This window comes from Myotis lucifugus, unplaced genomic scaffold (genome assembly GCF_000147115.1).
Source record: "Myotis lucifugus unplaced genomic scaffold, Myoluc2.0 scaffold_206, whole genome shotgun sequence".
NCBI classification, from domain to species: domain Eukaryota; kingdom Metazoa; phylum Chordata; class Mammalia; order Chiroptera; family Vespertilionidae; genus Myotis; species Myotis lucifugus.
Window position 1 is genome coordinate 670,652 of NW_005871254.1, and position 14,303 is coordinate 684,954.

Consider the following 14,303-nt stretch of genomic DNA (forward strand, 5'->3'; position numbering starts at 1 on the left):
CCCTCTACAGCCAGTCACTGCCACTGGCTGCTCCCCGTCTCTCACCCTCCCTGAGGCTGTGCAGGTCCCCGGCTGAGGACTACCCACCCGGGAAGACACACAGAGCCATTTGTTTTATCTCAAACCAGAGGGCAGGGGCTCTCTCTTACCTGTGGCCGAGGGGCCCTGGGGGTAGCAGAGATACCCGAGGAGCAAGGCCAGGCTCGGGAAGCCCCACAAAGTTGGGGGCAGCGGATGCAGGCCCAGCGGTCGGAGCCCTGTATCCGGTGACAGACGGTCAGGATGATGTGCCACTGTCCACAGCAGAACCCTCTCCGACTGTCTGGCAAACCCAGAGGCCCCGCCGCGGCTTTTATACCTTCCCACTAGTCAGCTACTGTCACGAGGCCCAAAATAGCCGTCAGGGAGGCTCTCAGGAAAACAGCTCGGGGGCGGGCCTGGCCCAGCGCCCACCAGGAGCAAGTGTTTGTGCTGTGGGAGGCGCTGGAAGTGTTTACTCTGCCGGGCAGGGGCGGGGCGGGCACCGCTGCCAGTCACCTCAGCCCAGGCCGGGAAAGGCTGCTCTGGGGGCTGCTACCACCACCTAGAGGCGTCCCCACTGTGGGTTACACCAGCCCCTGAGCCCCAGACACTCCAGCCTAGAGCCAGAGTGGTAGCCAGAGCCTGCCCGCCCCCCACCCCCACCCCAGGAGGCCCTGCCTGGAGGCGGCCGAGGCCTGCTGCTTAAGCCTGCGCCAAGGTGACAGTGCCCACCCTGGCCTGGGACCAAGGCAGCGCCCAGGGTCCTGGTTTTACTACTTCCCAGATGTAATACTTTCCAGTGGTGACATGGGGCTGCGACCCGGCACAGTGCGGGTGGGGGGCACCCTATACTGCGCTGATGTTGGTGCGGCCGCAGCTCCCAGACCGAGTTTCCTGGTTGCTGTGTGGACAGCGGCTGGGGTCCCGTGGGACACCGTCCCAGCCACTGTCCCCCGCCGTGCCCCTGCCAGGTGTGGGCCAAGCAGGCCTCATCTGGCTGACCTGGCCTTGCACGTAGGTTTCCCCAGGGAGGTCCCCAAGGAGGAGGGTGCGTGTTGGGGGTTTGAGTGTCCGGGGAGTCCCATGTCCGAAGGGCTGGGTCCTGGGGGACTGAGGGAGGTGGGCAGTGACTCCGAGGGCCGGGCTGGGGCAGAGGCTGACTGTGCAGGTCCCACAGGAGGAAGGAGCTCTGGTCATCGAGGGGCTCCTCAACATCGCCTGGGGGCTGAGGCGGCCCATCCGCCTCCAGATGCAGGACGACCGGGAGCCGGCGCCTCTCGTCGGCCGCCTGGACGCCGGGCAGCCCAGCTGCCGCCTGTGAGTGCTGGGCTCGGGTCTCGGGGTGGCCTCCGGGGCACCTGGTCAACCTGAGCTTACTGTTTGGGTGTTGGGGGGTGGGGGGGGTCCCTGGGCCTCAGGGCAAAGCCCGCTCCTGTAGGGGGCACAATAGTCCGGCTCACCCCTGCCCCCTCGTGACAGCGTCAGCCACAGCCTCCCCTGCCGGCGGCAGCCTCGCCCCAGGGGGGTCTCTCTAGATGGCAGCCGAGGCGCTGCCCCCCTGGGAATGTCCCAGGATCCATCCCGCCAGTGTGTTTCTCAAACATCCACATGAGCCACCTGGTCTGCAAAGAGAGGGCTGTAGATTTCACCTGCTACTGCTCTTTTATTTTAATATCAGAATTTATGTTTATAAATTTATCAACATTTAATATCATTTCCCCCTTCAGTGGGGCCTTGACTTACGAGTGTCCCGACTAACGAGTTTTTTGAGATACCAGCTGTCTCTCAGCAGATTTTTTGCATTGAGTTGATAGAGTAATTTGAGTTAACGAGCTCCTTAAGGAGCTCGGTCTCTTGGAACGAATTAAACTCGTAAGTCAAGACCCCACTGTATTCAAATCAATTCGCTTCTGCCAGGACCCTCAGCACCTTGACTCACTGGCACACCCGCAGGTGTGCCCAGTCACGCATAGCAAATTCCGAGCAGCACAGGCTTAGCACGAAGCTCATTCAGATGGGCTTCCCACTCCCCGGGGCTTGTACGGCCATGTGCGCAGTTAGGGGGCTAGTTCCCATCGCACCTATTCCTTCGCCAGCCCGGAGGCCCAGGGGTCGGCCCCCTGAAGGTTGCCCTGCCCAGCTCTCCCCAGGCTTGAGGGATGCCCGAGCCCACGTGGCACGGCACAGAGGACTCTGCCCACCTCTGCCTGGTGGCCCGGTGCCCATGAGCACCGCGGTGTCCCCGTGTCCTGCAGTGGCAAAGCAGAGCCACGGAGTCCTCGGAGCAGACCCCCCTTTGCCCAGCAGACACTTGGCCATACTGTGCTTTTCTTTCAATATTTACGCTGACTGGTGTGAAATCCCAGCCTCCACTCGGCCTGTCGGCGTCTGGCCTGTGTGCCGTCCACACAGGCAGCTGGCCCTCTAGGTTACTCTTCTCTGCTGCATCGTGCTCATGTCTTTCCAGAAAGGAGCCGCTTCTGCAGGGTGGCACTGCCCAGCAGCCAGGCTCTCAGCCTTCCGAGCACAGGCCTGAGAGTGCCAGCGACAGCTCAGGTAAGCCTGTCCAGCAGCCTGGGGTCTGCGCTCAGCCTGGTGGGAGGGGGCTTGGCCCGGGGCCCTGCTTCTGAGAGCAGCTCTGGGGAGTAGCGAGGAGCCCCACTTGTCCTCAGGAGCAACACAGGGTCCTCGTCGACTCCTCACGCAACAGAAAGGGAGCAGGGGTGACATGGTTTGTTGGTGACCGGCCCCCTCACGTGCAGTGTTATAGGAAGAGGGAACGATTCGCAGAGGGCCCGGAGCCCTCCTGGCCGGGGCCTCGTCCTCACACTTGGGGTCCATAACTGCCCCCCTGGCCTCCATGCCCCCCTCATACCCAGTGAGGGACCTGTTCAGAGCAGGGGCTGAGCTGCCAAAGACCTGCCCTGGGTGCCCGGAGACGAGGCCCACAGCTGGGGCGCGGTGATGTGGTAGCACAGGTGGTCCTATCTGGGGGTCACCTTTTCCTGCCGGACCCACCTCCACACAGGGACAGCGTCACAGCACATCTGTGGCCACACACACCACGCGACCCAGCACAGCAGTGCCGCTGCAGGGTCCCCTGGAGGAGGGCGAGGAGACCCCCACAGCTGATGCGCACCAAGAGCGACGCGGCCTGTGTGATCCAGAGGAGGCCCAGGTGCCGCGCACCCGGCGAGACCCAGAGGACCCGGCGACACCGCTTCTCCATCAACGGGCACTTTTACAACCACAAGGTGACGTCCCGGCCTCGCCTCTGCCCAGGGCCCTGACGCTGACCGCAACCAGCCCCAAGCACAGGCAGAACCCCGGGGCCTGCCACACGCCAGGCAGGATGGCCATGTCAGTTACCCTCACCACCTCCCTGTGTGCAGGTGGAGAAGCGGGGTCAGGGCAAGCCCAGAGTCCCATCAAAATAACGTCCCAGTTCCTGACCCCAAAGCCTGTACTTTTTTCACCACAGACTCACTGTCCATCTACTCACACGCTGCGTGGACGTGGGGTGAGTCTGTCTTTGGTCTATGCAGGTCTTCGTTGGGCAGTGTTCCCTGAGGCTCATCTGGGCCCAGTGTCCTGGGGACCATGCACCTTGCTGGCACTTTGCAGGGCGAGTGAGCCGGCGAGGCCGAGGTATACCGGGCACATGCGGCTGTGTCAGAGAGCGCGTGCTGCCCCTGGTTCCCCACATGCAGCCTTTGTCCCAGCGTGGATTGTACCAAGCTCAGGGAGTGATATCATTCCATAAACACACTGAACAGCAAGAGGAGAAGCTGGTCGTTACTGCAAAGGGCACGAGTGGCAGTTTGGGTGAGGCCTGGATGGAGTGTCCTGTGACAGGCACATCCTGGAGCCCTGGGAATGGAGCAGGGGCTTCCAGTTCGAGCAGCAGCCCAGGAACCAGTGGGAGGGGAGGGAGGTCCCAGAGTCAGAGCTGCAGAGCAGCAGCTTGGGCAAGGCCTGCCCGGAGCCATTCAGGCCACACCGGGGGTGGCCTGGCGTTCAGGATGAGGACGTCAGCATGGCAAGCCGACAGGACCCTGCTCTGCTGTCGGGACCTCCCAGCGCCCCCCACCCTCCCACTAGGGTGCAGCAAGGGTTGAGAGGCAGCCAGCGGGCTAGCTTTGCTCCACCCAGGAAGACCCAGGACGGCTTGAGGGTGCCGTTTCCTGGAGGAGTGAGCGGACCCGGACTGAGCTGAAGGAGAGATTAAGAATGGGTTGGCTGCCAAGGCACTGCATGCAGTAAAGCCTTCTAAGGACTCGGGTGTTCTTTACGTCTATTCCCCTTGCAGTGGCCGGGCTCCTCTCTTTATCCCATACTTCCTGGGGACCGAAGGCCTAGGCTGCGTCTGTAGCCCAGAGTCATTCCACATCTTCTCTGTGGAGAAGGCAAGTCCAGGCTGAGCCTGGCTCTGGTACTGGGACCAGCTGGGGACACACGGCAAGTCCCAGTTACCTCCCGAGGAAAGCTGAGCGAGGGCCAGACAGGATGTGCGCATCTGAATCTGGGGAATGGGGCGCCCAGGAGTGGGGTCACGGGAGGCCCTGGTGCCAAGGGGGTGAAGCATGGGGCTAGCTCAGAGCACGCTTTGTGGCGCAGGGTTTTTGAAAGGTTATTCCTGGGCACCGGTATGTGGAATTATCGAAAGGGCCGAGCCTGGAAGGGGAAAGTGGGAAGCTGGGGCACCACTGGGAGAGTGGAGCAGAGTGGAACTCGAGAACTCTCTGCCTTAGAATCAGCAAACACCTGGTGCACTGATGGATGGAATGGGGAGGGAGAGGCCGGTGGTTCTGAGGAGCAGAGGCTGCCCTGGTAGCTCTGCAGGCGTCTTTCTCAGTCAGACGTGAACTGTCCCAGCCTCCCCGCGTGTGCCCAAGCATGGGCACGGCTGGTACGTGGGTCTGTGTGAGATCAGGCGCCAGTGTTCCCAGAGCCCCGTCCGCCTGCTGCTCCGCGCTCCTCAGCACATGGCTGATAGTGCGCCCAGGCCCTGAGAGTGCCAGCCCGGTCCCCGGCCCTGCCTTGACCTCCCCCTCCCTGTGCAGACCTCCGTGTTTACGCCTGCGTATGGGTCCGTGACCAACGTGAGGGTCAACAGCACCATGACCACCCTGCAGGTGCTCAGCCTGCTGCTCAGCAAGTTCCGGGTAAGTCTGGTGTGAGCGCCTGGTCTTCCACTTCCAGCTGTTCCAGGGGTTGGCGATGGCAGGGGAGTTGTCTGTGGCCCTGGTAGAAGGTCTAGCAAGGTTTTCTCTGCTGAGCTGGGCTCTGGGGTTGGAAGCAGAGATGGGGGGCGGGTGGTCTGGGGATCTATGTGTGTGGCCCCGGGGGTGTGGTTGCTGCCAGGAGTCCCTCTGTCTCTGGTCTTGGAAGTCGGGTCTGACTTCAGTCTCTGCCGCTGCAGGTGGAGAACGGCCCCAGTGAGTTCGCACTCTACGTTGTTCACGAGTCGGGGGGTGAGTGTCGGCCTTTGCCCAGATCATAAAAACAAAAGGCGGGCTCCCACTGTTCCTTCTCCGGGGCTGTGTGGCTTGTGTGGCAGGCACAGGGCAGCCTGCCCTCCTGGCCTTGGGACCCACTGTGCCTGCAGTGGGACCCCAAAGCCTCTCCCAGCCCGACCAGGGCACACTTGTCCCTGTGAGAACCCCCACTTCCCCCGTGGGAAGCTTCCATTCTAGCTCACTTACTGGGAGGGCTGGGGAGGGTTACCGGGGTCTGCGAGCTGGAGTGAGGCCCTCAGCCCCGAGCAGTGCAGTGGCCGAGCCTGCGTCCTCTCGGCAGCCCCTGCCCAGCACCGGAAGGCGACTGTGGGCCCAGCCTCCCAGGTCTGCTTTCCTCCCCACTCCCCTCCCTGGACGGTCCCTGCCCAAGTGGGTCTTTGTGAATGACATGGTCACACACACTCAGGGCCATGGTCTCAGCCAGGCCTGGAGGAGGGCCCCTGCGGCCCCTGACGGCTGTCGTCCATCCGGGAACAAGGCACTCCTCATGCTCCCTGAATTTTGTAAACCACCTTTCTTTTCAGAGCGGACAAAATTAAAAGACTGTGAGTACCCGCTGATTTCCAGAATCCTGCACGGGCCCAGTGAGAAAATTGCCAGGATATTCCTGATGGAAGCCGACCTGGGCGAGGAGGTGCCCCATGACGTGAGTGGGGCCGCGGCTTGGGAGGCCTGCTCCTGAGGGGGGGCTGGCGGACAGCGTGGGGGCTCTCAGGGCTCCAAAGGTGTCCTTGGCCGCAGCCCTCTTGGACGTGGTCTCCAGGACTGCGTGGCTGTCCCGAAGGGTCCCACGCGAGGGCGATGATGGCTCCAGCCCAGCCCCACCCCTCTGTGCCACCACCAGCACCATGGGCTGGCTCAGAGGGAGACGTTGGTTCCAGGAAGCCACCCCTGTGCTTTCCCCGGCAGGTGGAACCTTTTCCTTCACTGCAGTGTTCCGTTGTCACTGCACTAACGGTCCACACAGGGTTTCTGAGCGAGGGCCTGGCTGGGCCTGTGGACAGGCAGCTAAGTCCACAGGCATCTAAGTCCACAGGCCAGTACAGTTTGATGCCACTGTATGAAACAGTGTGTCCCCACCTGCACCCCAGACAGCACCCCGTGCGCCTCTGATCACTGTCTAATGCTTTCCCTAATACTTGGCTTAATCTTTCCTCCCAGGGAGAGTAGCTGCCTTTGAGGAAAGGGTCCCCCGCCCGCCCTGGAGCACACGGAGCAGTGCTGGGGGTGGGAGGAGGGCAGCCACCTCCATGGGCATAAGACGTTGCTGAATTGGACCTATGGAAACCCTGAGGGGAAGAAAACGTTTCTGGCTTCTAATTTAAAGCACAATAAAATGTTCTTGGATTTTCTAGGTTGCTCAGTACATTAAGTTTGAAATGCCGGTGCTGGACAGTTTTATTGAAAAATTAAAAGAAGAGGAGCAAAGAGAAATAATCAAACTGACCATGCTGGACAGTTTTATTGAAAAATTAAAAGAAGAGGAGCAAAGAGAAATAATCAAACTGACCATGAAGTAAGCAGCACTTAAAGGGCCAGTCGTGGGTCCTAATCATCAGGCCAGCCTGCAGGGTAGAGCATCCAGGGCCAGTGCTTAAAGGGCCAGTCGTGGGTCCTGTCCATCAGGCCAGCCTGCAGGGTAGAGCATCCAGGGCCAGTGCTTAAAGGGCCAGTCCTGGGCCCTGTCCATCAGGCCAGCCTGCAGGGTAGAGCATCCAGGGCCAGTGCTTAAAGGGCCAGTCGTGGGTGCTGACCATCAGGCCAGCCTGCAGGGTAGAGCAGCAGGACCAGGGCTGGGAGAGCTCTCTCCTCCAGACGTGCCAAGTGCCCTCGCATGGCTCAGGGAAGCCTGCCAACCCTGGTTTTCCAGCCAGGTCCTCTGGCCCCCTGCTTGGCATTGATACCAAGTTGGGTGGCAACTTGCCAAAATAGCAGGAGGCAGCCCAGACCCCCATCCAGCACCTCACCAGATGGGAGGGACACAAGCTGCTGAAAACCAGGCAGCAGAGTCAGGCAGGAGCATGGGTGGACCCTGGACCAGGGCTGGGAGTTCTGCTGCTGATCCAGCTCTGCGCACGGTCAGCCTGCTCGGGGCTTTCATGCTAGTGGGAGTCTGAGCCTGCGAAAGGGGCGGTTGTTATAACTCAGGTGCAGGGGACCAGTTTAGTGGAAAGGTGAGCAGGTGTCACCTGGCAGCTCCTGGGGCCCAGCTGTGTGAGGTTAGCCAGGTTACATGTCCCTCTGCAGAGCCAAGCATGGAGAGGACACGTGTGAGGTGCCATGCAAGGGCCGGAAAAAGAGTCCCTCTTAGAAAGGGAGGGGGGGGGGGGCGGGCGGACTTTGAACTGCTAGGGCCTGAAGTTTATGAATGGCTTGGTTCTGGCTAAAAGAACCGTGGAAGCCAATGCCCGCAGATTCTTATTGCCCCGCCCCTCCAGATTAAGGCTGAACCCATGTGGGCAGTCTGCAGGGTCACTGAAGGATTTGGGACCTGAAAAGGCCCTGGGGCCACGTGGTCAGTCTTTTCAGGGTGCAGAGAGGAAACAGGCCCAAGGTGAGGAAGCCTGCAGCACAGGTGACTGCAGACCCCGGCTTGAACCCAGGGCTCTGAACCTGGCACTGTGCTCTGTCCACTCCAGCACGCGCCCGTCCGTACCAGACAGTCTTTGGAACGGAAGTGGCAGCATGTAGCTGTGAGGCCGGCAGTGTGTGTAGCCCTGTTTGCCTGCCTCTGGCAGCCCGTGGTCCCACAGGGTGTTCGCCTGGCTCTTCCCTCCTGGCAGAAGGCAGACGGTGGCACTAATCAGCCAGCCAGGAACCCTGTGTCTCCTGGCCCAGGCACCTGCAGCTCCCCGGCTCTGCTCCCCTCCCCGCCCCATCCCTTGCAGTGTCAGTGAGTCTGCTTGGCTGTGTCTCCCTCCAGGTTCCAAGCCCTGCGTCTGACGATGCTACAGCGCCTGGAGCAGCTGGTGGAGGCCAACTAGCCAGCCAGAACCCGCCTCTTCCAAAGCCACCAGCAGCCAGTGCACACCCAGTGCCTGCGAGCGGGCCCTGACTGGCGGCCCCACCTGAGGAATCAGCACCTGTCTACCTGCCTAAGTACCACGAATCCCACATCCCTGGTTCTTATCTCCAAGGTGAGCACTCGCAGGACCCAGACGCTGGCCTGAGTAGCAGGAACTTGCTGGTGGGGTTTCCTGCTGGTTCAGTGGGAGCTGCGTGAAAGGTTGCTCTGGGCATTGAACAGCCCTGGCACTGACACCTGCCACTGGCTGGCATGGCTAGTCCTGTTCACGCCACACCTCCTGCTTAGGAGAGCAGTGCCTACCCGAGCCCCGGGAGCTGGCTCAGCCCCGCAGGCCCCAGCCCCGTCCTCTGTGTCCATGTGAGCCACCTTGTGCTGTGCTCAGGAGCTCTGCCGGGAAGGCAGGGGCTGCCTGCAGGAATGGAATGTGCCTACTCCCAGCATCACTTCACGTGGCGTCCCTGGCTCCTGGCCTCCAAACATCTGATGTCACTCCGTGAGCCTCACACAGCCCAGCCCGCCGGAGCAGAGGCGGGATAGGAATAAGACCATGAGCACCTCTTCTCTCTGCAGCACTAACTCTAAACTTCCTCCGCAAGACCTGAAGGAATTCTTATAAGGAACTCACTGAGGAGGTGGCCCACATGGTGTTTGATGTACGACACCTTGTGGGAGAGTCCGGGGTCCAGGGGCTGCGGTCAGCGGCTCGAGAAGGCCGTGCCCAGGCCTCGCCACACTGTCCCTCTCTGGGCTGCAGCCTCCCTGCAAAGTACTTCCCTCAAAGGCGTGCGATGAGGAGAAATGTCAGCCTGCGGAGAAAGGGCTTTGAATTCACTGGGGCCAGACACTGAACCATGTGGGTTGGTTCAGCTGATGGAGAATTTCTGGAAGGAATAAGAAGTCTTCTGCAAAACTATGCAACAGTTTATGTCAGTCGTGGTGTTTGTCAGCAAGCTAAAGACCAAATTCTTTCCCCACTGCCGGTGGGGGGCAGACTTAAAGGGAAGGACCAGCGAGGCCTCCAAATGCAGGCGGCGAGACTCCCCCTCCTTCTCAGCAGCGGCTCCTCCGCGGCAGCGCCCACAGAAGCAGAGCTGGGGAGCGGCCAGGCTGCGCAGTTTGCTGTCTGCGCCCTTGGCAGCGCGGTTTCCTAGGTGCTCAATAAAGGTGTGCTCCACTGAGCTGGAGGAGGCAGGACCACGCCTTCTTTGTGCTTAGGTGTGTCACCTGACCCCCTGCTGTATTTCTGAGACTCTTACCCTGGAGAGTGTGTGGCTGAATTTGGCAGATGAGCCAGAGCTGAGCCCCATCGCTGCCCGTGCATAGACATAACTCCTTCATTTTTGTGCATATCCTGGGGATGGGTGTGGGGCCTGAGGACAGAGGTGGCTGCAGGACATGGAGGAGGGGTCACCATTGTGGGGGTCTGTGGGTGGCCTGGCCGGGGAACGTAGGGTCATCCCGAATCACAGATTCTCAGCATCAGGAATCTTCCAGGTACGGGCTCAGGTGGGTGGCGGCAAGGCCAAGGCGAGGGTAGAAAAGAAATCCAACAGGTCATTTTCCTCCCCAGCCCCTATTTACAACCTCAGGTCCAGCACAGCTGCCAGCCAGTGCTCAGCAGTAACTGAGTGACTTCCTGTGCCAGGCCTCTGCTCAGCCCTGGAGGGACAAGGACAGAGCCCCAGTCAACCGCAGTTCAGGGCTCCCTCATCGGGAGGCACCCTGAGAGCAGAGAGCCAGTGAAGGGCCCTGGGAGGAGGCCCACGGCTGAGCCTGGGTGGTTACGACTGTGTGTGGCATGCCAGCCCGAGAGACACCTGCCAGCCTGGGGCAGGCCAGGCCTGGCACGCCGGGAGCCATAGGGTCAGGAGCCCTCTGTAAGCACTCACCTGTTTGTGGGTTTGTTCATGTAGGCACCTAGATATATAGATATATTTTTAATCCTTACCAGAGGATATGCTTTATTGATTTTTAAAGAGAGGAAGGGAGACAGAGAGAAACATGGATGTGAGAGAGAAACATCGATCGGTCACCCCATAAGTGCTCTGACCAGGAATCGAACCCATAACCTTTTTGGTGTATGTGCAAATGCTCTAACCAACTGAGCCAGCCGGCCAGGGCCATAGCTAGATATTAATGAAGGAAGGGAGCACAGGGAAGCAGACTTATTAAGCATAATAAGCTGGGAAGCTGAATGGGACACTGAGCCTGCTTGCTCCACTAGGCAGCCACAGCTTCACACTCCCCCGGGGGACCTCTAATTCCCAAAGGAAGCAGAACGGTTGTTACTGGTCATCACCAAGGGAGGCGTAAAAGCAGCAGGAGAAATTCCCCTGCTGGGAACACACGCAGCAGAAGCCAAGGTGAGGGTGGATGACACAGGAGAGGTGCTTCTACTGTGAGGCATGCGCAGTAGGAGCCAAGATGATACTTAGAGGCCTGTCAGTCTAGCCTGGGATAAGGATCGGATTGGATAAGGGACACAATCCCAGGACACAATCCTAGGAAATTGATTGGTTAGGTGGAGGATCCAATACAAGCCCAGCAAAGATTAGGAAGTTGATTGGTTAGTTTGAAAGGATGCATGGTCCTTCCCCAAGGCCGAGACAGTATAATCCAAGCTTAACAAAGCTCTCTCTCTTGCTGGGTAACAGTGCTGGCCTGTTGGTTCCTGCGTTCTCTCTCCATAGTAACCATGCGGCCCTAGCCACTGCTCGCTACAGTAGCAGGATGGCACAAAATCTCTGGACATTGGCCCTATTACTGGGCCTGAAGAGCAAGGTTGGATTTTTTATGGCGGGACAGATGGAAATGAGACATTGGGAACCCAGGGGCAGTCCTGTGATTTTGCATCTGGCACCACACTACATCTTGCACGTCACAACCCCCCATACTGGGTTTCCAGAATGCTTCCCTTTCGAGTCCATGAAAGAACTCCATTCCACTGACAAGAGATTGAGGGTGTTTTTTGCAGTTCTTACAATAGTATTTAATTTAATGCTGGTCTAGATAAGTGTCACTTTTAAAATAGACATTATCAAAACTAACTTCTGCATATCATGGCTAACAAAAGCCACCAGCACAGGAAGAGGGAACATGCGCAGGAAAGGGGAAACGGGCACTTCCACGATCATCTGAGGGCTTCGCGAGCCTTTTTATCGGCATTACATCTACTCTTCAGAGGCCGTTTGAAAACTTGCTCATTCAGCTCCCTGTGGCACCTCCATTTCAGACCCTCCCCAGTGGGCTCTGTGGTTTCCTGCTGGTTCGTGTGGAAGCTCCATGTTCCTCTCTCCACAGGCCTTACGTATTTCTCAGATGCCTCTTCCTAACTAGTGTCTCAGGCAATAAGTGTATCCAAAGATTGACTGAAGATTCCGGTGAGAGCGTGCCCTCTCCTACAGCAGGACTGTCTGCCCGGGCCCGGGCTCAGGAACCAGAGAAAATAATAAACAGGATGAAATCAACATGATTGCAAAATAGCAAGTGGACTCAGGAAAAACAGGGTGGTTTGGCCAGAACAAATAGAAAGGCATCAAAAAACAGCTTGTTTTTCCCCTGGTGACAACCATACGCTACCTGCTTGGGATGTTTACCAGAAAATGGATTCAAGACCTTCCCACTGTCAAAATAAAACGGGGCCTTTCACCCAGGAACATCTGGTCCCTTGGTCCCAGGGAAACACAGCACAGGGCAGGCCAGGTGAATGGTGGAGGACCCAGCAATGCACACTGTGCCCGTGGGGGCGGGGCAGAGGTGCCCTGCAGCTGCAGAACAGGAGCAGGTTGTCCTGAGCAGGTGTCCTGGTGGGCAGCAGCCCCGCCTCAGTCCCACAGCCACGATCAGCCAGAACGTGCGATCAGAGCCAGCCCGTTCCCAGTGTAAAAACAGCTGGACAATGTGGATGAAATGGGCCAGTTTCTAGAAAAATACAATCTTCCAAAACTGAATCGGAAAAAGTCAGAAAACCTGGATAGCTGATAACTACTGATGAATTTGAGCACACTCCAAACCTACTCCGGGCCGACCACTTCAACCCCGCAGACCCTTAAGACCTTCCCCCCTATTTCTTTGAGTTTCCCCCATCAAACTCGCACTCTATCACATTGCCTAGGAGCACCCCTAACTGCTCCCTGGGGCGTGGGGCCAGCCTGGGCGAGGGGCCATGGTGTTCTGGTCTCTGGTCGTTTTGGTCGTCAGGGACACTGGCTTTTTATATAGATAGATGATAGATAGATAGATAGATAGATAGATAGATAGATAGATAGATAGATATGCATAACCCATGGACATTCTAGTAGTATGGTGAAGGCCGGGGGTAGGGGGTGGCTGCTGTGGGGTGAAATGGGTCAATGGGGGAAAAAGGGGGACATCTCTAAGACTTTCAACAATAAAGATAATTTTTTTTACAAAAAAAAAAGCAAAGCCAGTTACTTGTGCCCATTTTCTCATTTGTAAAATAAGGATAGTAACAGTTCCTATCTCTTAAAGTTATGGGAGGTTTTTTAAGTCAACTTTGTTACAGTAACAAATAACACCAAAAATCTCAATGACTACAAACAGAGCATTTATTTGTCATGTTACATGGGACTATAGGTGGCTGCAGGTGGGCATATGTATCTCCGCTCCACATGCCTTCTCTCAGGTCCTGCTGGAGGAGCAGCCACAGTATTCTCAAGGCAGAGGCAAGAAGAGTGGAGGCAGAAACAATGCTTTCAAGTTCCTTCTGGGACATGATATACTTCATGTCCGCTCACTCACACGCAGTTGGCCAATGCTATTCACACCTAAAGTCAACATTAGTGGGATGGGCTGTCGTTCCCTAGGAGGCAGTGAAAGTCACACGGCAATAGGCAGGGATGTAAAATACAAAAAGGGCGGAGTAAATGCTTGGAAACAATCCTATCACAGGAATATGGACTGAGATGCTTCAAACAGTGCCTGGCACATGATAAGCGTTCAGTAAGAATTGACTATAATTATACTAATAAGTAGAAGGCACAAAACCCTGCTTGTTTCCTCTCCCTCTCTTTCTCCTCTTTCTTTTCATCTTCTCCTCCTCCCCACCCCATATCCTTTCTGTTTCTTACCTTTGTCCATCCTTACCTCCTACTCTATCCATTCTTGGCTACCTATACACCTTTGTTGCATGACTTTCATCTCTCTCCTTTTCAAAATTCATTTTTCATTATCTAATTCTCTACTTCTCTGATCTACACATCTGGGCCTTCTGTGGTTGGCCAAATTGTTTTCAGGTAACTAAAAGAGGCAATTCACCTTTATGTGGGACATGGAAGGAGTTAGTCTTCATTAATGACTGTCTTACTAATAACATATTTTTAAATAAATTTTATCTTATTTTAATGTACATAGAGCAAACAGTCCCAGCAGATGTGCAGAAAAAAGTCTGGAGCGGGAGTCTGGGTGGCGGCCCATCAGCCCTGATGGACGGCACGGGGCTGCCCGTCGTTCCTGGGCCACAAGGAGGGGGCGGGCGGGGGGGGGGGAGCGGGGGGAGCGAACCACTGGGAGAGGGGCCCGACCATAGAGTCGCTCCGCCACGTTCCTAGAGCCGCTGCGGCGGGGGGGCCTGTACTTTCCGGTGTCTGGAGGGCGCCGAGCGGGGGAGCTGGGGGGTCGACAGGGGTCCGAAGAGGCGCGTGAGCGGGGCGCCGGGGGATCGGCTGGGTCCGGGAGCGCGGTGAGTGGGGCCCGCGAGAAGAGGGTCTGGGGGC

The 14,303-nt window shown here is 57.8% G+C and overlaps 3 protein-coding genes across 4 annotated transcripts in view; 2 read left to right on the top strand and 1 right to left on the bottom strand.

Moving 5' to 3' along the window:
- DEPP1 (DEPP1, autophagy regulator) overlaps window positions 1–307 on the bottom strand; it is a 1,456-nt gene extending 1,149 nt beyond the window's left edge. The window contains exon 1 of the mRNA XM_006097540.2: window positions 150–307. The gene's annotated coding sequence lies outside the window, so the exon portion shown is untranslated. The remainder of the gene's footprint in view (window positions 1–149) is intronic.
- The window catches only part of RASSF4 (Ras association domain family member 4), a 28,014-nt gene extending 19,490 nt beyond the window's left edge, over window positions 1–8,524 (top strand). The window contains exons 4-11 of the mRNA XM_014463299.2: window positions 1,199–1,338; window positions 2,489–2,593; window positions 3,131–3,275; window positions 5,085–5,186; window positions 5,444–5,495; window positions 6,065–6,186; window positions 6,896–7,056; window positions 8,464–8,524. Of these exons, the coding sequence (XP_014318785.2) occupies window positions 1,199–1,338; window positions 2,489–2,593; window positions 3,131–3,275; window positions 5,085–5,186; window positions 5,444–5,495; window positions 6,065–6,186; window positions 6,896–7,056; window positions 8,464–8,524 (888 nt within the window). The remainder of the gene's footprint in view (window positions 1–1,198; window positions 1,339–2,488; window positions 2,594–3,130; window positions 3,276–5,084; window positions 5,187–5,443; window positions 5,496–6,064; window positions 6,187–6,895; window positions 7,057–8,463) is intronic.
- Window positions 3,190–14,303, top strand: part of ZNF22 (zinc finger protein 22) — a 15,555-nt gene continuing 4,441 nt past the window's right edge. Inside the window, exon 1 of one of the 2 annotated variants that reach the window (XM_023761316.1) lies at window positions 3,190–3,275. The gene's annotated coding sequence lies outside the window, so the exon portion shown is untranslated. Of the gene's footprint in view, window positions 3,276–8,608; window positions 8,678–14,303 lie in introns of those variants that run through there. The other variant, XM_014463304.2, reaches the window with a different exon arrangement.